Source organism: Sus scrofa, chromosome 1 (assembly GCF_054392235.1).
Source record: "Sus scrofa isolate SSC_HxYL_T2T_F1_AM1 chromosome 1, Sscrofa_HxYL_maternal_Yorkshire_Landrace_v2.0, whole genome shotgun sequence".
Lineage (NCBI taxonomy): Eukaryota > Metazoa > Chordata > Mammalia > Artiodactyla > Suidae > Sus > Sus scrofa.
The window spans coordinates 124,928,269-124,948,680 of NC_139383.1; the positions used below are offsets into that span (position 1 = coordinate 124,928,269).

The following is a 20,412-nucleotide window of genomic DNA, read 5'->3' on the forward strand; positions in this document are numbered from 1 at the left end:
AAATAAATTCACTTGATAGAAGGCACAAATTACTAGAGAATATAAAAGAAATATTAATAACGATAAACTACATAAAAGGTTTGAAAATAAATGAATGAAAAAAAGATGTAACACCACTACATAATAATGAAAGGGATTATTCATCAAGAGGATTAAAATAAATCAAACAATATGACCCCAAATTATTAAAGGAAAAATTTAAAACTTGTAACTATAGTTTTTTTTTAATGGGTGTTTTTCCCCCATGGACTTTATTAATATAGAACATTAAAATGACCTTTGGATATCTATTGATTTTTGTGGGTTCCCCCACCTCACACCTATTATAGCATTTCTTATATGGTCCTTAATTAGACTGTTTTCTTTACGAAGGATTTTGCTTTCTCTCTTTAATAATTAAATTCAGGTGTATTAACTTAGAATGCTTTTATTTTTCCTTTTTGGCCTCTTTCGTGGCATGTGGAAGTTCCCAAGCCAGGGACTGAACCCAAGCCACAGCCACGACCACAACAGTGGCAATGCCAGATCGTTAACCTGCTGTGCCATCAGGGAACTCCAAAATTATAACTATTGTTGATTTTAATACTTCTCTAATAGACACTAATACAGCTTCTAGAAAAAGAAATGGTGAGGATACTGATGTTATAGACAGCAAAATTAATTAGCCTGATCTAAGATATTAGTTAACAAATAGTAAATACACTTTCTATCAAAGAGTACACAGAATATTTACAAAAACAACATATACCTGGTCACAACGAAATTTCAACACAGTTTTGAAAATCAATATTCTATACGTTCCCTGACCACAGTTCAATTAAAAATAAATTTTAAAATAACAAAAATAAGCAAATAAACACATGCTTGGGAACTACAAAAATACACTCCTAAAATAATAACTGAAAATCATAAAATATTTAAAACTAACCATACAAGAAATATATATCGAAACAGATCCTGAAATGCAAACAAGCTATGGTTGGAGAGAAATACACAGAAATTAAATGTACATGTTAAAAAATAAAAACTAAAAAAGAAACTAAAAACAAGAAAAAAGAAATCCACGATAAAAAGAGATAGAAATAATGACAAATGAAAAAATTTAATCACATAGATTATCAATAAAACCAAAAGCTATTTCTCTGAAAAGGCCAATAAAATATATACACTTATCAGCAAGACTGATAAAATAGATCCCAAAAAGAAGGTATGTATAAAGTTACAGATACACCATAAAAAATAAGAGGATAATTAGAATAAATGCATGGTACTACATTTTAAAACAAACAGGAAGTAGACACTTTTTCAGATAACTAGCAAATAACCAAAATTTATTCTGGAAGTAATATTTATTAAAGAAACTGAATTGACGGGCAAAAAAAAAAAAAAAAAACCCACGCCAGACTCAGTTTCACAATCAAAGGGCAGACGATCTCTGATAATAAGAAGCTTCTAAGAACAGAATAAAACAAAAAAGGAAAATTATTCAGCTTCTTTTATGTGGCTAAGACAATACCAATTATCAAAATCAGAAAGACAAAGAATTAGAAAAAAGCATAAGACCAATTTCACTTTTGTTCATAAATGCAAAACAACCTACAAAAAATTAAAGCCATCAAATCCAAGGAACTTTAAAAGAAAACAAGAAATCTGCCTGTGTAGTTCAGTATGTTAAAACAATAAACAAGGGGGTGAAATATTTTATCACACAAATTAATTTGGGTGAAAAAAGTTTAGTTAAGAATTAACATTCAAATACAAATTAAGGTATAACAGGGCATGTCAACAACAACAGAAAAGGGAAACCGTGTCTTCAAGCCTGATTTTTAAAAATCTACCAAAACTCTACAGCAAACTTCAAATTTGGTGATAAATTTTTTAAAGTGGACTCCTGAAAATCACAGCCAAGATAAACATGTGCACCATCATTTTTTCTATTCCATACTGCTCTAGAGGGTCTAGCCAGATCAAGAAAAAAGATGCAGAACAAATTGTAAAGGGACAAATCTACCATAATCTGCATATGGTCTGTCTCTATCAAAACCCAGGGACTCTACTGAATGAATAAAAGAGTTGAGAAAAGCTGACAATCTATACCTATATAAATAAAGGTGTAGGATCAACATACAAAAATCTGTAATGTTTCTATACATCTAAACAATTAAATATGTAGTGAGAAAAAAGTCATTCATTATAGCAACAAAATCTATAAGGTACCATGAAAAAAATACTACATGCAAGACTTTTACGTAGTAATATGATACAGTATTATTAAAGGATACCAAAACACCTCCATGTAAACAGAGATATATTCGTGGAAGGGCAAATTAAATAGCATAAAAATGCCATTTCTCTGGAAATTCACCTATAAAGCCAATGTAATTGGTATTTATGGGCAAGAAGTCTTGGGAAGGCTTGCCCTTCCAATTATCAACATCAATTAAAACAGATGCCACATATTACTTAGCTCTCTGGTTTTATGATATAGGCATAAGGCTTGGGAAAAATCTGTTGACGAGTTATCAGCATATTCCTTGGTTTATTACTTCATATAAGTAATTATTTCCTCCAACTATTTGACAGAAGCTGATTGTCGAAGATTCTGGATTGGGATCCCTGGGAAGTGCTGTGTTCAGATGATTGAAACAATATCCCCATATGCTTAACACCAAGATAACATGTGGCAAAATACTCTGCTGTGAACTCATATTCTTGCCTGTAAGAATAGACACAGTTCACTCTTATGCACAGTTCACTCTTATCCACAACTTCGAGCAGTACTGGGGAGCTGGTCTGTTCAAAAGCTTCAAATTTGCACATCTCAGAGAACAAGTAACAGCTGGGAGTCTTTACCATAAAACAATTTTTGCTAAAATAGTTTCTATCCATGTCTGACTTCAAGCAAGACCATATCCCTAATGACTTAGGAGGACCAAGAGCAAAATACACCCTCAAATAACCAAATGAATTAACCTAATCAACACGTAATTAAATGCTATGATAATGAAAATAACTGATTTGGGCTGAACACAGGTGATTCACAACTATATATGGACAACACCCTTTTATCATAATAATATGCCCATTTCATCAAACAGGGGAAGATGATTATGTTTCCACATGCTATGCCAAGTTGGCATTTGTCTAGTTTATCAAAAGACAGTAAGTACACTTCAGTTTTAACTTTAAATATGCTTTAATTTTAAGCAGAGATCATATGGTATCTTCATGTTTAACCCATATGAGGAACTGCCAGAATGTTCTCCAAAATTTTAAATTACTTTAAAGAAAGTAAATTGTTAACATATAATTTTTTGTAAGGATATATACGATGGCAAATAAAACACATGGCCTGTGAACATGTGGAAGTCACAGTCCAGCAGAGGAAACCAACAAAAAGTAACATGAATCTACCATAAGAAGTTATGCTAATTGTAAAGAAAAGTTAATCAGACAATAAAAAAAGAAAAGAATAAAGAGGAGCCTACTTAGCAGAGTCAAGGCAGGCCACTCTGGTAGGCAAAAAGAAGAGCCGGCAAGATCAAATAGGAGCCAGGAGCCAAGTGTGACAGAGCTTTTGAAGTGCAACCGGAAAGCACTGCAAGGTTTTAGGTAAGGGAGTGACAAAATCAAATTAAAGATTACTCTGGCACCTTTGTGAAAATGGGGGTATGAAGAGTGGAGTGGTCCGGGAGTGAAAGGCCGTGTTGTCAGGATAGTTGTAATTACACTGAGCACAGATAAGGAAAGGAAGTCCTCCTCCCAACTCCACCAATTGTGGATGAGAAAAGTAATTCTAAATACCCTGAGAAACACGCTTCCAGTGAGCAACCAAACTTAAAAGATATTTACATACGTAAACTCTAGGAACTTGATATTAAGTGGAATTCCATAACTAAAACCTGAACTATTTGTGGCAATTCCTGCTATCCAAACCACTTCTAGCATATCACCTTGCTTTCGCACGTAGTTACTAGGGTTAAATTTTCACTCCCAACAGCTACTAGGACGCAGCTCTAGTTAAAGAGAAAAGATAAAGAAAGGCAAGCGAGCGAACGACATGGTGAAAAGAAAATGCTGGGCAGTGAGTGATCTCAAAAATCCAGTCACCAGGAAAAGTACTTGTAAGGATCCTCATTTAAGTGAAAGAAAAGGAAATTTTCTCGCCGAACTACCAAATTTCTTACTTATATTCTTCCTCCTTGGCGAGGAAGTCCCGTCGAGGTGTGGCAGAATGCTGAACCCGTGGCGGGAGCGGAGTCCCTGAAACGCCCCGTCTCTGTTAAAAAGACAGACACTTTCAGGCCCAAAGTTAAAAGATTTTCGGCGTCTTCGAAACCTAGCGGTTAACCAGAAGTGTCGAGTCGAACTGACCCTGAGGCTAAGACTTGGTCCCGCCATGTTTCGCCACTGCGGCGCCGTTACCGAGGCAACGACTCATCTTCCCGCGAGAATTACCACTAACGGGGCAGCCTCGAGCCCTGGGCACGATTTTGTCCACGCCCCTACTCTCGGCTGGGGCGGGGCTGAGGACTGGGGAGTGGGCGCTGCGGTGTATCCGCGCCTTGGCTGTAAGCAGTAACAACGCCTGCACAGCCGAATGCAGTTAATTTAGAAATTAAGTTGGCGATGGGGGCGGGGAAGGAGGGGTTCAACCACAGAGGACGGTCCATTGCTAATACTCAGTACGAAGGAAGCTGGTAAAGCTCCTAGTCTGTTGTGGTTTTCCAAATTTAGTGGCCAATCTGACGTCCAATTGTTTTGTTTAAAATGAACCACTTATTGGAATTCCAAATTTTGACTTCTCACATTTATTTATGGCATGGGTAAAATCTCAGGCTCTCAGGTCAGTTGTCCAAGTTCCTCTCTGGGTTGGCCACATTCTAGCTTGGACAACTCACTATGTCAGCTACCTCGTCTGTAAAATGGGAATAAGAATAGTGCTGTCTCACAGAGTTACTACAAGGAGTAAGAGAATTTGTGCTTAGGATAAGACAATAAGCAGTCAAAAATTCCTTTTTTTGTTTTTTTTTTTTTTTGGTAATAAACTTGGGAATCTAGAAATAAACCTTCACATTTAGGGTGAAACGACTTTCAGCGAAAGTGCTAATACCGTGCAATGGGGAAAGAACAGTCTTTTCAACCAATCCTACTGGGATAAGTGCATGTCCACATGTAAAAGAATGAGGTTGGGAGTTCCCATTGCGGCACAGGGAAAATGAATCCGACTAGGAACCATGAGGTTGAGGGTTCCATCCCTGGCTTCACTCAGTGAGTTAAGAATTTGGCATTTCTGTGAGCTGTGGTGTAGGTTGCAAACACAGCTCAGATCCCGCATTGCTGCGTTTGTGGTGTAGGCCGGCAGCTGTAGCTCCAATTGGACCCCTAGCCTGGGAACCTCCATATGCTGTGGGTGCGGCCCTAAAAAGAAAAAAAAAAAAAAAAAAGGAATGAAGTTGTACCTTTATATCAAACCATGTACACAAATGTATTCAGAATGGAAAAAAAGACCTAACTTCAAGAGCCATAACTATAAAGTTTTTGAAGAAAACATAAGCATAAATATTCATCACCTTAAATTAGGTGATGACTGCTTAGAAATGTCACCAAAAACACAAGCAACAAGAGAACCATCAATAAGATAGAAAACACCAAAATTAAAAATATCTGATTTTAAAATACCATAAATAAAATGAAAAGACAGGGAGTTCCTGTTGTGGTTCAGCAGTAACAAACCCAACTACTATCCATGAGGATGAGGGTTCTATCCCTGGCCTTGCTCAGTGGGTTAAGGATCTGGCTTTGCTGTGAACTGTGGTGTAGGTCGCAGATGCAGCTCAGATTCCTAATTGCTGTGGCTGTGGTATAGGCTGGCAGCTGCAGCTCTGATTCAGCCCCTAGCTGGGAACTTCCACATGCTGCCTGAGTGGCCCTAAAAAAAAAAAGAAAAAAAAAATCGAAAAGACAAACCATAAAAAGGGATGAAATTTTTTCAAATCTTTTATTTGATAAGAGGCCTGTGCCTAGAATATATAAAGAGCTTTTTTTTTTTTTTTAATGGGTAAGGATCATAAAAAGCATTCCTCCAAAGAAGATACACATATAACCAAAAATCACATGAAAAATTGTTCAGGGAAGTCCAAATCAAAACCTCAGCAAGATAGAACTTCACACCAGCTAGGATATCTATAATCAAAAAGATGAACAAAACAAGTGTTGGCAAAGATGTGAAGAAATTCAAGCCTTTAAACACTGTTGGTGACATATAAAATTGTGCAGCCACTTTGGAAAACAGTCTGGCATTTTCTCAAAAGTTTGCACATAAAGTTACCACATCATCCAGCAATCTACTCCTAGCTATATACTCAGGAGAAATAAAAACATACTCTCACAAAAAGTTGTATGCAAATGTTTATAGCAGCACTTTTCAGAAAAGACAAAAAACGAAAATGACTCAATTGAAAATAAACTAATTAATAGGTAAAGAAAAAGTGGTATATTCATACAGTGGAATATTATTCAGCAGAAAGGAATGAAGTAGTGATGCATAGTATAAGATGGATGAAACTTGAAAACATGCTATGTAGAAGAAGCAATTCAAAGACCACATATTATATCATTCCGTTTTAATATGACCACGTATTATATGAAATATCAGGAATAGGAAAATCTATAGAGACAGAAAGTAGTTTAGTGACTGCCTAGCTCTGACAGATGATGGAGGATTTACAAGAGGTTCTAAGCCTTTTTTTTTTTTTTTTTTTTTTTTTTTTTTGCAGGGAGGTGTGTAATGAAAATATTCTAAAATTGTGATTATGGTTGCACAATTCTGTAAATATATTAAAAGCCAATTAATAATACACTTTATATGGGTGAATGGTGGGTATGTGAAATACATCAATCACATTAAAACATAAAAATAAATAAATTATTAAAACGTCAGGAGTTCCCATCCTGGCACAGCAGAAACGAATCTGACTAGCATCCATGAGGATGCAGGTTTGATCCCTGACCTTGCTCAGTGGATTAAGGATCCGGCTTTGCCGTGAGTTGTGGTGTAGGTCACAGACGCGGCTTGGATCCTGCGTTGCTGTGGCTGTGGCATAGGCTGGCAGCTGCAGCTCCAATTCAACCCTTAGCCTGGGAACCTCTAGATGCTGTGGGTGTGGCCCTAAAAAGACCAAAAAAAAAAAAAAAAAAAAAGTCAAATGATGAAAAAAGTATGCCATACTAAAACTAATAAAAAAAAAAAAAAAACCCCAGAGTAGCTATATTAATTTCAGACAGAGCTGACTTTAAAATCAGGAAAACTATCAGGGTTAAAGAGGAGCATTACATAATGATAAAGAGGTCAATTTTCCAAGGAGATACAATCCTTAACGTGTATGAGCCACAGTTGAGTATCAAAATGCATTTAGAAACAACTAATAGGAGTGCAAAGAGAGATAGATAAATCCACAAATACATTTTAAGATGTCAATACTTCTTTTTCAGTCATTGATAGTTCAAGCAAGTGGAAAATCAGTAAGGATATAATTGCCCCAAATAGCAGTTTCTGTTGTGGACTGAACCTGACATAATGTCTTTGAGGATATGGTTCAATCCTTGGCTTCACTCAGTGGGTTAAGGACACAGCGTTGCCGCAATTTGTGATGTATGTCACAGACACAGCTCGGATCTGGCATTGCTGTGGCTGTGGTATCTGTGGCTTTAATTGGACCCCTAGCCCAGGAACTTCCATATGTTGCAGGTGTGGCCCTAAAAAGAAAAGAAAAAAATAAAAAAATAAAAAAAACCTCTAGTCATTTTTGATTAGGACTCACCCTAAGGACCTCATCCTAACTTGATTATATCTGTAAGACCCCATTTCCAAAAAGGTCATCTTCACAAGTTAAGGAGAGGTTGCCTGGTGGTGGTGTAGCGATTAAGGATTCAGCATTGTCACTGCTGTGGCTCAGCCCTCAAACTTTTGCATGCTGTGGGCATGGCTAAAACAAACAAACAAAAATGAAGAAAACACAGGTTAAGGGGAGGGATGTGTGTGTGTGATGAGTTAGGACTTCAACATATCTTTGGGGGCAGGGAGAGACAAAATTCAACCTGTAACAGAAATTATAAAAACTATCTTCTGAGGCCATGATGGAATTAAACTAGAAATAAATCAGAAAAATAGTGGAAAATCCCAAAATATTTGGAGATTAAACACACACTTTAAAATAATACCTGGGTCTGGGATTAGCAGAGGCAAACAATTATATAGGATGGATAAACAAGATTCTACTATATATAGGGAACTATATTCAATGTCCTGTGACAAACCATAATGGAAAAGAATATGAAAAAGAAGGTGTATATATGTAACTGGGTCAGTTTGCTGTACAGCAGAAATTAACACTGTAAATCAACTGTACTTCAATAACAATTTTCATAAAGTTTCAGATTAAATTTAGTTCCCTAAGGACAAAAAAAAAATACATGGGTCAATGAAGTCTAAAGAGAAACTTAAAATTATTTTGAATTTAATGAAAATGAAAATACAATTTACCAAAACTTATGGGATACAATGAAAGTAGTGCTTAGATAGAATGCTTAGCATTGTAAGTATATATTAGAAAAAAAAGAGTTCCTGTTGTGGCTCAGCGGTAATAAAACCAACTAGTGTCCATGAGGATTTGGATTTGATTCCTGGCCTTACTCACTGGATTAAGAATCTGGTGTTGCTGTGGCTGTAGTGAAGGCTGGCAGCTGCAGCTCCAACTCCAACTGGACCCTAGCCCAGGAACTTCCATAGGCTACAGGTGAGGCCCTAAAAAAAAAAAAAAAATCTACAATCAGCAATCTCAGATTTCACCTTAAGCAATGAGACAGAAGAGCAATTTAAGCTTAAAGAGAGCAAAACAGAGAACTCTACCCAATATTCTGTGATAACCTATATGGAAAAAAATCTGAAAAAGAATGGATGTGTGTATATATGTAACTGAATCACTTTGTTGTACAGAAGAAATTACCGCATTATAAATCAACTATACTTCAATAAAACTTCTCTTTTTTTTCTTTTTGCCACTTCCAGGCCACACCTGAAGCACATGGAGGTTCCCAGGCTAGGGGTCTAGTCGGAGCTGTAGCCGCGGCCTACACCAGAGCCACAGCAACGCAGGATTCGAACCGTGTCTGCAACCTACACTACAGCTTGTGGCAATGTGGGATCCTTAACCCACTGAGCAAGGCCAGGGATCGAACCCGCAACCTCATGGTTCCTAGTTGAATTCGTTAACCACTGAGCCACGACGGGAACTCCCCAATAAAACTTTAAAAAAGAGAAAACAATAATAATATTAAACAAATAATAAACAAACAATTAAAATAGAAATCAATGGAATTGAAAATAGGAAAACAACAGAGAAAAATCACAGAAACCAAAATCTAGTGCTTTGAAAGATTCAATAAACTCAATAAGCCTCTAGTCATGATAACCAAAAAAAAAAAAAAAAAAAAAAAAGAGAGAGAGAGGGAGAGAGGGAGAGAAGACACAAAATTACCTGTTCTGTGTTCTTTAATGTGACAGTCAGTCAGGTCAGTGAGAAGTAACCACAAAAGACAACAGAGAAGAGGTGCAGGAAAACAGTCTATTATGCTCATAGGTCCTAGAAATGCCATGCAGAGCTACATGGGAAAGCCTCAAGGTGATTAGGAGGCAGAAAACAAGAGTGAAGGGAAGACCTAGGCTAGCCTGCAGAAAAGGAAAGGCAGGGTAAACAGTTTAGGGTTGGCTGGTTTGAATAATTTCAGCAGGCTTTAAGCTTTAGAGACTATTCCTGGTTGCCTATTATCTGGCCCTGGGATGATTAAAACAACGGAATATTGTCTCTTGAGTTGTACAGGCAAGAGAGAGGACCAGAATGACTCTGCATTGGTCAGTTGGCATATTTAAGGTACACTCTTGGCTGAGCCCTTTACTATCTCTGAGAATTGGCAAGGCCAAGGAGTCTCTGCCAAACCAGAAAGGTTGTTTAAGATGTCGAAACATAATATACAGAAAACTGTTAAAGTAAACAATACAATACCATTGTCAGAAACGGAATAAGGATCATTGTTAATGGTCATGTGAACATTAAAAGGAAAGTAAAGGAATACTATCAACAACTGCTTGCCCAGAAAATTGATAAATTAGATGAAATAAACTAATTCCTTGAAAGATACAAATTACCAAAATTCATACAAGGAGAAAGAGATAATCTGAGTGGTCAAGGACTGAGTCAATCATGCTCCAAGAAAGAAAGCACCAGGCCCAGATGGTTTCACAGATGAATTAAAAAATGAAATGATACCAGATCACCACAATCTCTTCTAAAAAAGTAGAAATAAAGGGAACACTTCCTGACTCATTCCAAGGCCAGCATTACCCTAATACCAAATGCAGTTAAAAACATAACGAGAAAAAACTATGAACTGACATCTCTCGTGAACACAGATATAAAATTCTTTAACAAATATTAGCAAATTGAATCCAATAATGAACAAAAAGAATTTTACAACACAGACAAGTGGGGTATATTTTAGGTCAAAAGGATAGTTCAACATTCTAAAATGAAACAGTGTAATTCAGTACCTAAAGAGGATAAAGAAGAAAAATCACAGGACCATATAAACTGAGCAAAAGCTTTTCAGAAGATCCAATAACTTTCATGGTAAAAATTCTCAGCAAACTAAGTATAGAGGGGAACTTTCTAAACTCAATAAACAGCATTTACAAAATATGTACAGATGGCATCACACTTAAGAGTGAGAAACTGAATGCTTTCATCCAAAGATCAGAATAAGGCAAAGACATCCACTTTCACCATTCTTACTTACTCTCACAACTGAACTAGCTTATCAAAGAAAAGGAAATAAAATGTATACAGAATGGAAATGAAAAAATAAAGTATCTTCATTTGTAGATCACATGAGTGTCTATAGAGAAATCCCAAGGAATCAATAAAAATTTCCTGGGACTAACAAGCAAAATGGATAAAACAAAATGTAGTATATACATACAGTGAAATTTGGACACACACTATGACATGGATGAACCTTGTAAGCATGCTAAGTGAAATAAGCCAGACATGAAAGAATAAATATTGGATGATTCCTCTATTAAGAGTTACCTAGAATAGACAAATTCAGAGACAGAAAATAGAATAGAGAACAAAGGGTGGGAAAAAAATGTATACATGTAAGTGTAACTTGGTCCCCATGCTGTACAGTGGAAAAAAAATAAATAAAGAAAAAAGAAAAAAGAAAATAGAATAGAGGCAGGAGATAGGGAGAAGGGGACTGGTGTGTTATTCTTTTAATGGGTATAGAGTTTCCATTTGGGATGATCAAAAAGTTCTGGAAATGGGAGTTCCCGTCATGGCACAGCAGAAACAAATCAGACTAGGAATCATGAGGTTTTGGATTCAATCCCTGGCCTCGCTCAGTGGGTTAAAGATCCGGCATTGCCATTAGCTGTGGTGCAGGTGTGGCTTGGATCTGGCGTTGCTGTGGCTCTGGTGTAGGCTGGCAGCTGTAGCTCCAATTCAACCCCTAGCCTGGGAATATCCATATGCCATGGGTGTGGCCCTAAAAAGACAAAAGACAAAAAAAAAAAAAATTCTGGAAATGGATGATTGTGACCACTGAACAACATTACAAATATATTTAATGCCACCAGACTGTATATTTTTAAATAGCTTCAGTGGCAAATTTTATGTTATGTAGATTTTACTATAGTAAAAGAAAAAAATTCCAATAGAGGGGCAGCCTACAAAATACCTGATCAGTACTTCTGAAAACAATCAAGATCAGGCAAAGCAAGGAAAGTCTGAGAAACTGTCACAACCAAGAGGAGCCTAAGGAGATATAACAAGAAGGGTTAGGCAGGAGTTCTCATCGTGGGTCAGTGGGTTAAAAACCTGACTAGTCTCCATGAGGACACAGGTTTGATCCCTGTCTTCACTCAGTGGGTGAAGGATCCAGTGTTGCCACAAGCTGCAGCGTTTGTTGCAGATGCGGCTTGGATCCTGTGTTGCTGTGGTGTAGGCCAGCAGCAGTAGCTCTCATTCGACCTCTAGCCCAGGAACTTCCATATGCTGTAGATTTGGCCATTAAAAAAAAAAAAAAAAAAAAAAAAAAAAAAAAAAAAGTGGTATCCTGGATAGATCCTAGAACAGAAGAAGACATTACATTAAAAAAACAAAGAAATCTGAATAAAATACGGACTTAGTTAAAAATAATGTATAAATAATGGTTCATTAATTCTAACAAATGTTAATAATAAAGGAAACTGGGTGCAGGATATATGGGAACTCTGTACTCTGTTCTCAATTTTTCTGTAAATCTAATTCTGTTCTAAAAAATAAAGTCTATTTTTAAAAAATGAGCTAAAAGAGACTTGTGCTCCAATAGAGTTGTAAAGGTAAAATCATCTGGGTCACCCCTATACTGCAAAACAACCAGATTCTGTCAAAACAAACAAGTACATATGCATTATTGAAAACTTGAAGGGAGCAGAGAAAATTTCTGAGTATCCTGCTGACATCTCCCCCTCCAGCTCTTTGCCCCTCAAATAAACAAAAGAGGCACTTAAAAATAAAAGGACTGGAGTTCCTGCTATGGTAGAGTGGGTTAAGGATCCAGTGTTGTTGAAGCTGCAATGTAGGTTACAGCTGTGGCTTGGATTTGATCCCTGGCCTGGGAACTCCCATATGCTGTGGATGCAGCCAAAAAAGTGAAAGGGAGGAAAGAAGGGAGGGAGAGAAGGAAGAACGGAGAATAAGAAAAGGACTAATCCAAGAAAATGCCCATAAAAGAACTGTGCTCAGAATACAAAGTCTGTTTTTCAGTCAACAGTTATATAAAGGAGCTGAACTTAAAACCCTTGCTCTAAGCTACTAAACTAAAAATGCTAAAGTAGTTCCAGATTGGTAGTGATCCTATGCTGCCAGCAGAATCAAACACAAATCCTCTTCAGAGAAAAATATCTTTAAGCCACCAGATTCCTAGATAAAGATCAAGAAAATGTGAGTTAACCATCAAAAATCATCAAGCATAGAGGAAATAAATCCACCATTAGTAAGAAATGAGAAGAAATAATAAATATTGAGAACCCCCAAGAGACATTAAAATTGTATCAGCTGTGAAATGCAGAATATCTATTTTGAAAATATTTTAATAAGGCATAGAATCATAATCATGAGCAAGCAACGAGAGCCTATCAGGAATGACCAAGCAGATGTGACAATCAAATGAAGCTTTTAGACATTAAATATACATTCATTGAAATGAAAATACTTAGTAGATGGGTTGAATGGCAGAGTAAACACAGATAATTTGTAAAGCATAAAGTCTCTAAGAAAATTATCCAGAATGAACAGAGAACAAAAAGAACATGGGAAATATGAAAGAACTATTAAACAATTTAGAAGTTAGACTGAGAAGATCTGACATAAATAATCACATTCCAAGAAGGACAGATTTTTTGAATTGAGAAGAAATATTACACAGAGGTTAATTGCTTAGAATCTCCCAGAATTTAGGAAAGACATGAATGCACACATTCAAGAAGCACACAGTGTCACAAAGAGGAGAAATCTAAAAATCTATTCTTAGATCTATCATAAAATCAAAAATACCAAAGATCTTTAAGGTAGCCAAAGAGAAAAAAAGAAAGACAGCATATAAGGAAGCAATTAGACCAAAAGCAGATGTTTTAAACACAACAGTGGAAGCTAAAAGACAGTAAAATAATAACTGAGATCCCAGGATAATAAGCCCCATTATACAAGAGAATTTGGGTCAAGTATGATTGGTAATTAGTCATCAAGTAATCCTTAATCATTAACAATTAATGATTGGCTGCCTTTTGCCTAGCCCCAAATTGATGGGTAAACTTTTATCTTCTGGGATAGAGATGTGAACAGGGTACAGGTCATGAAGGAAAGGGTAAGCCTGTGTGAGAAAAAAGAAAGTACCGTCTCAGGAAACATGAGGCAGGAGTCCTTTATTACCAGTATTTTTCTACTCAATCTCCTTTGATTGGCCTGACTAAATGGGCCCCAGCTGAACCAGAGGTTACTATAAATGCTGCCACTGACATAGAAGTTCTAGCCAGTGAGATAGGATCCAGAATTGGCACCACTGATGTTTATTTTGAAGCAGACAGCCATGCCAACTTGTGCTAAACCACAACCAGGATGAGCAAAGATTTTAATTATAGAGACAGATCACAGAATTTCTAGCCAATCAGTTAGACAGACTCAGATGACTCATTTCTTCAATTTTCACAATAAGCCCACTTTCCTTTTACTCAATTGAAATTTTTTCATCTTCACAAATCTTATAATGGGGGGTTATTATATCTTCAAAGTAATCAAAGAAAGTAATTTCACTCTAGAACTGTGTAGTCAATAATACTATATTAAAAGAGAGAAAAAGAAAGATATCTTTAGATAAATAAAACCTATGAGATTTACCACCCACATACTCATACTAAAGAAACATACTAAAGTAAAAGATGTACTTCAGAGAGAAAGAAATAATACCAGAAGAACATGTTGAGATGCCAGAAGAATGGTAATCAAATAAAATGATAAACATGAATGTAGGTCTAAATAAATTTCTCTAAAATGCTTATTAATAATAATGCCAACTTTGTGGGGTTTTTTTAAAAAAAGGAAAAGTGAAACATTTTATTCTTATCAAACTGGGAGTAGAAGGAAACTTATTCAACCTGATAAAGAGTCTCTTAAAAAAATCACATCTAACTTTATAATTAATGATAAAAAAACAAATGCTTTCTCCTAATATGAGGAATAAGCAAGGATTTCCACTCTTACTACTCTTATTCATAATCATACTGGAGCTTATGAATGTTCTATCCTGTGCAGTAAGGAATTTAATCACTTGATCAATCTTGGAAAAGAGGAAATAAAACTTTCTGTTTGCAGATGTCATGAGTGTTTATTTTGAAAATTCTGAAAAATCTACCCCCCCAAAAAAAATCCATGAAACTACTTACTAAGTTCGGCGAAGTTGTAAGATACAAAGTCAATATACAAAATTTAAACAGTTCTTTATACTAGCAGGAACAATTGGAAATTAAATTTTAAAATGCATCAGTATTTACAATAGGACCAAAAAAACCATGAAATGTTTGGGTATAAATCTACCAAAATCTGTGCAAAATCTATGTGCTGAAAATAGCAAAATAATGATGAAAGATATCAAAGAAGAACAAGGTAATATTTGTTTGTAATTGTAAGAAAGACCACTTCTAGGGACTCCTAGTAATAATTGAAGGACACTGCAGAAGTGGGTAAGGTTCTCTGTGAGTAGCTCTTCCTGAGCAAAAGGGCTCAGAGAGCATTAGCTTTAATAATTCAAAATTTTCTCTCTGCCAGGAGTTCCCCTTGCGGCACAGGGGAAATTAATCCAACTAGGAACCATGAGGTTTCGAGTTTGATCCCTGGCCTTGCTCAGTGGGTTAAGGATCAGGCGTTGCTGTGTGCTGTGGTGTAGGTTGCAGTCCCAGCTTGGCACAAAACAAAAAAACGAACAAAAAAAACCCACACCACAGGTGCCAAAAAAAAAAAAAAAAAAAAACTTTTTGCCAGTGTTTATGTGCAATCATATTTAGATCTGACTGAAAAGCTGTACCATATTTTGATCTGCCATTTCCCAAATAATATGAGATCTCCTCAAGTTCTGCCCTGACAATACCAATCTTCTGGGGGTCTTTCACATAATACTTGTTACCTACTAATTGACTAAAAGACTTTGCTGTCAGTCAAGTAATGGATGGCCTGTATCATCTCTCACAAAGCTTCTCTTGAACAAGAAAGTACTTCGTGATAAACTTTTGAAACGATGCTTTTGATTTTTTCTACTTTAAATGGAACTAGTATATTCGAAACTAGTCTCATAACTCAATTCTTCAAATATTTGAAAAAAAATTAGTAATGTTTATAATTCTATGTAGCCCCCACACGTGTTTTGAAATAATGTTCTAAGGTAGTAGGAATATATAAAATAGAGCATTTAGCTATGGAAACATTGTGAAAACAAACAGGAATTTTAAGGATGTTGTGAATTCTGGACCTTTATCCAATAATGTTCATCACTTTGAGTGTGACCTGAATGAACATTCGCAGTTGATTCAATAATATGGAGCTAAAAATTCAATAGAAAAAAAGTTTCGGCAGGGAGCAGCTGATGAGAATTTAGCTCAGTGTGTGCATGAAGCAAACACAACTTGTAAACTGTGAGTGTCTAAGATATCTCTAACATTAGCTAAAACTGAGCCTCAATCTACTTAAGGTATTTTTAAAAGCTCAGACTAAATTGTAATACAGAATCATAGAATTTTAGAGCAGTACTTTATTTGGCACAGGCCCCTCATTTTCAGTAATAAGAAACTCAATTTCTAGAGAGATTTAAAAATTTACTCAAGGTTACATGGTTCATTAATAGTAAGTTTGGGATAAAAGCCAGGTTTTATGACCCCGACCCTACTGTTTTTTTAAAACAAAAATTTTTAATTAGAGTAATTTTTACATTTATAACCAGTATAGTTATTTTTCTTTAGTGTTTCAAAATCAGAATCTAACTCTTAGAAAAGTTAAATTACAGATTTTTTTTCTTTTTTTGTCTTTTTGCCATTTCTTGGGCTGCTCCCGCAGCATATGGAGGTTCCCAGGCTAGGGATCCAATTAAAGCTGTAGCCACCAGCCTATGCCAGAGCCACAGCAACACAGGATCCTAGCCATGTTTGCAACCTACACCACAGCTCTCGGCAACGCCAGATCCTTAACCCACTGAGCAAGGCCAGGGATTGAACCCACAACCTCATGGTTCCTAGTCATATTCGTTAACCACTGAGCCACAGCGGGAACTCCTAAATTACAGATTTTTAGGAAAAAAATTCTGTTCCAACATTATGTATACAGCCAGCTAAACAATGTATAAAAATAAAATACTTGCTATTTCAGAGGTAAAAAACTGGATTGGATAGGAAAATCCATTACATATGAATCTATAACTGCATAAAATGTTTAAATGATGTTGGAGGAAATGAGAGGGAAGAAAATGTAAAAGTCAAGGAGTTCCCCTTGTGTTTCAGTGGTAACCAACCCGACTAAAATCAATGAGGATGCAGGTTCCATCCCTGGCCTTGCTCGGTGGGTTAAGTGTTGTGCGTTGCTGAGGCTGTGGTGTAGACTGGCAGCTATAGCTCTGATTAGACCCCTAGCTTGGGAACCTCCATATGCTGCACCTTCGGCCACCCCGCCCCCTGCAAAAAAAAGTAAAAGTCAAGACAGCAATATGATAGAATTTGTGATTCAGGAAGGGCTAAAACGTGATAGATGCGATAGGAATTCAAGGAAAGCTCCTGAAAGTCTTGAGAAATAAATAAAAACTTCATGAAGAAGGAAGGATTTGATCTGGCCTTAAAGAATCTAATATTTAGCAAGCACTCGGAAACAAAAGAATCATTTGGGAAAGGAAGGAATGGAATGTCCAGAATGGGGGTTTCGAGTGGGTGGCATTTACTAAGGAGTAAAGGACAGAAAATATCAAAGGCTCTTGAAACTGGGATAGGTACTACAATTTTTTTTTTTTTTTTTTTTTTTTTTTGTCTTTTGTCTTTTTAGAGCTGCTCCAAGGGCATATGGAGGTTCCTAGGCCAGGGGTTGAATCAGAGCCGTTGCTGCCGGCCTACTCCACAGCCACAGCAACACCAGAGCTTAACCCACTGAGTGAGGCCTGCATCCTCATGGATACCAGTCAGGTTCATTAACCACTGAGCCACGATGGGAACTCCACAATTTTTTTTTTTTTCTTTTTACAGCCATACCTGTGGTATATGCAAGTTCCTCAGGCTAGAGGTTGAAGGAACAGCTATAGCTGCAGGCCTATGCTACAGCCACGGCAACAAGGATCCTTAACCCACTGAGGGAGGCCAAAGATCAAACCCACATCCTCACAGAGACTATGTTGGGCTCTTAACCTGCTTAGCCACAATGGGAACACCTACAATTTATTTTTTTTTAATTTTAAAGAAAAATTCACCCAATAGCAGTGAATGAAATGAATAAGAAGAGATAAACTATGTGCAGGGGTCCCAGCTAAGAAACTACTTTGGTAATTCAGATGTTTAAGGTATCTGAAAGAAACAAAATTATACTTTGAAAGACAATCTAGTATTGTGTAAAGAACAACAATTTAGACTCAGACAGATCTGGGCCTGATTCCTAGTTCTATCATCTAATAGCTGTGCAAACTTGGATAAGTAACTTATCCACTCTGAGGCTCAATTTCTTTATTTGTCAAATGGAAAAACCCACGTTGCAGGGGGCAGATATAATTATTTTTTAATTCCCAGATTTATAGTTTTTGCATATTTAGCTTGGGCCCTGCCTTTGTGAGGCCTTATAACCAAAGTTGTTTACCAACAGAATGGAAAGCCTTGTAGGGTAGTATATGCTTCATCACTAATAGGCATTCACACAGAGGCTGAATGAGACCACTTATCATGGATATTGTAGAAAAGATTCTGGTATTGGTTGAGACATTTTTTATGAACTGAATAATTGTGTCCTTTCAAGACATATGTCCTTTCATATGTTGAAACTCTACCCCGCAGTATGATGGTATTAGGAGGTGGGGAGGTAATTGGGATTGCATGAGGTCATGAAGGAGGATCCCTCAGGAATGGGATTCATGCCCTCATTAGAGTCACTAGAGAGCTTGCTTCCTTTCTGTGCTCTCTGCCATGTAAGAACACAGTGAGAAAACAGCCTACAACCTACATGAGGGCTTCACAAGAATGCAGCCATGCTAGCACTGATTTCAGAATTCCAGCCTCCAGAACTGTAACAAATAAATTTCTTCTATTTATACACAACCCAATCTATGTTATTTCTGTTATAGCAGCCTGAAAAGAATAAGACAACATTGAAATAGATGATTTCTCCAATATTAAAATTATATTGCTGAAGACTAAAATAATCTTTATAGATGTTATTTCCTAGTAAAAACTTGTAAGTGATCAATCAACCACTTAGCATGTAGCTCGCAGAAGAATTACTATTTAAGCCCTTGTTACTCAAAGTACAGCTTATGGCCATGAGTTAGCAGCATCAGTATTACTTAGGAATTTCTAAAATGCAGAATCTCAGGCCACACCCCACACTTACTGAATTAGGATTTGCATTTTAACAAGATCCCCAAGAGATTTGTATGTATGTTAAAAATTGAGGAGCACTGATCTGGGCTTTTTAGGATTGTAAGGAATGTTTTCATGTTACTTCAATTAATGAGGCTCTGCTGTGGATATAGAAAGGGGGGGTCACTGGAAGAAAAGGAAATAGTCTTATTAGCCATACAGCCAGGCTATGCAGAACTGGGGTATCACTAAGGGAACATCTTTAGCGATCTGCTTATTTCATCATACTAACAACAGTAGACTTTCATTGCTCCCAATTCTAGTGCTCCATGACTTAACCACTGTCTTTATTGCTTCTGGCAAGAACAATGAAATAACCCTTTCAAAGCAAGTGTCTGACTCAAACTTTCTGAGAGAAGTTTTGTTGTTATTGGCCAGTTATGGGGCACCAGGGCACTAGGGCACCACTCTGAGCTGAAACTCTCATAATAGGCTCACTCACCTGCTTCAGGCCATTTGCTACCTTTGGTTCTAGTCAACTGTGGTTATGGTATTAAGATCCTATAAACCTGAGCATGGCCACCTATGCTTAAGGGCTGCTACTGGTCTATTAGTTCAGAAAGGGGTTGTGAGCAGGTCAGGCACCCAAATATTACTCCCCATATCACAAGGATCTACATATTCACTCATTAGTTCTCTGCATAAGGATAGGAAAGAACTTACCTTAGGTAGTTTAGATAATCAGCTGAATTGGAGAGAAGATGGAGAGGGGAAAATAATGATTCAAAGATATTTTATTTTAGTCTTTTTGCCATTTCTTGGGCTGCTCCCATGGCATATGGAGATTCCCAGGCTAGGGGTCCAATTGGAGCTGTAGCCGCCGGCCTACAGCAGAGCCACAGCAACACAGGATCCTTAACCCACTGAGCAAGGCCAGAGATGAAACCCACAATCTCATGGTTCCTAGTCAGATTTGTTAACCACTGAGCCATGACAGGAACTCCCTCAAAGATATTTTAAAATGTAGTTTTCAAGCACTATCATATAGTATGAAAGCAGGTAACAGAGTTTAGTCTTTGTTAACTGACTGAATATCTTATTTCAGAGTTTGGTTGCATAACTAAAATTGGGGGCACAAAAAGCATATTTTTCAATTTCAAAATAATATATTTCTGATGTGACAGCAAATATGTTTCCTGCTATTCTGTAAGCTGATATAAAAGAGT

The 20,412-nt window shown here is 36.8% G+C and overlaps 1 protein-coding gene and 1 pseudogene across 3 annotated transcripts in view; one reads left to right on the plus strand and one right to left on the minus strand.

Annotated features, from left to right (window-relative positions):
- The window catches only part of TEX9 (testis expressed 9), an 81,165-nt gene extending 76,734 nt beyond the window's left edge, over nt 1–4,431 (minus strand). For 2 of the 3 annotated variants that reach the window (XM_013992952.3, XM_013992953.3), the window contains exons 1-2: nt 4,375–4,431; nt 4,188–4,279 (exon numbers count right to left, since the gene is read on the minus strand). In XM_013992952.3, coding sequence (XP_013848406.1) covers nt 4,188–4,279; nt 4,375–4,401 — 119 coding nt within the window. In that variant the 5' untranslated portion in view covers nt 4,402–4,431. 3 annotated transcript variants of the gene reach the window in all.
- LOC110259499 (non-histone chromosomal protein HMG-14 pseudogene) overlaps nt 4,400–20,412 on the plus strand; it is a 55,011-nt pseudogene continuing 38,998 nt past the window's right edge.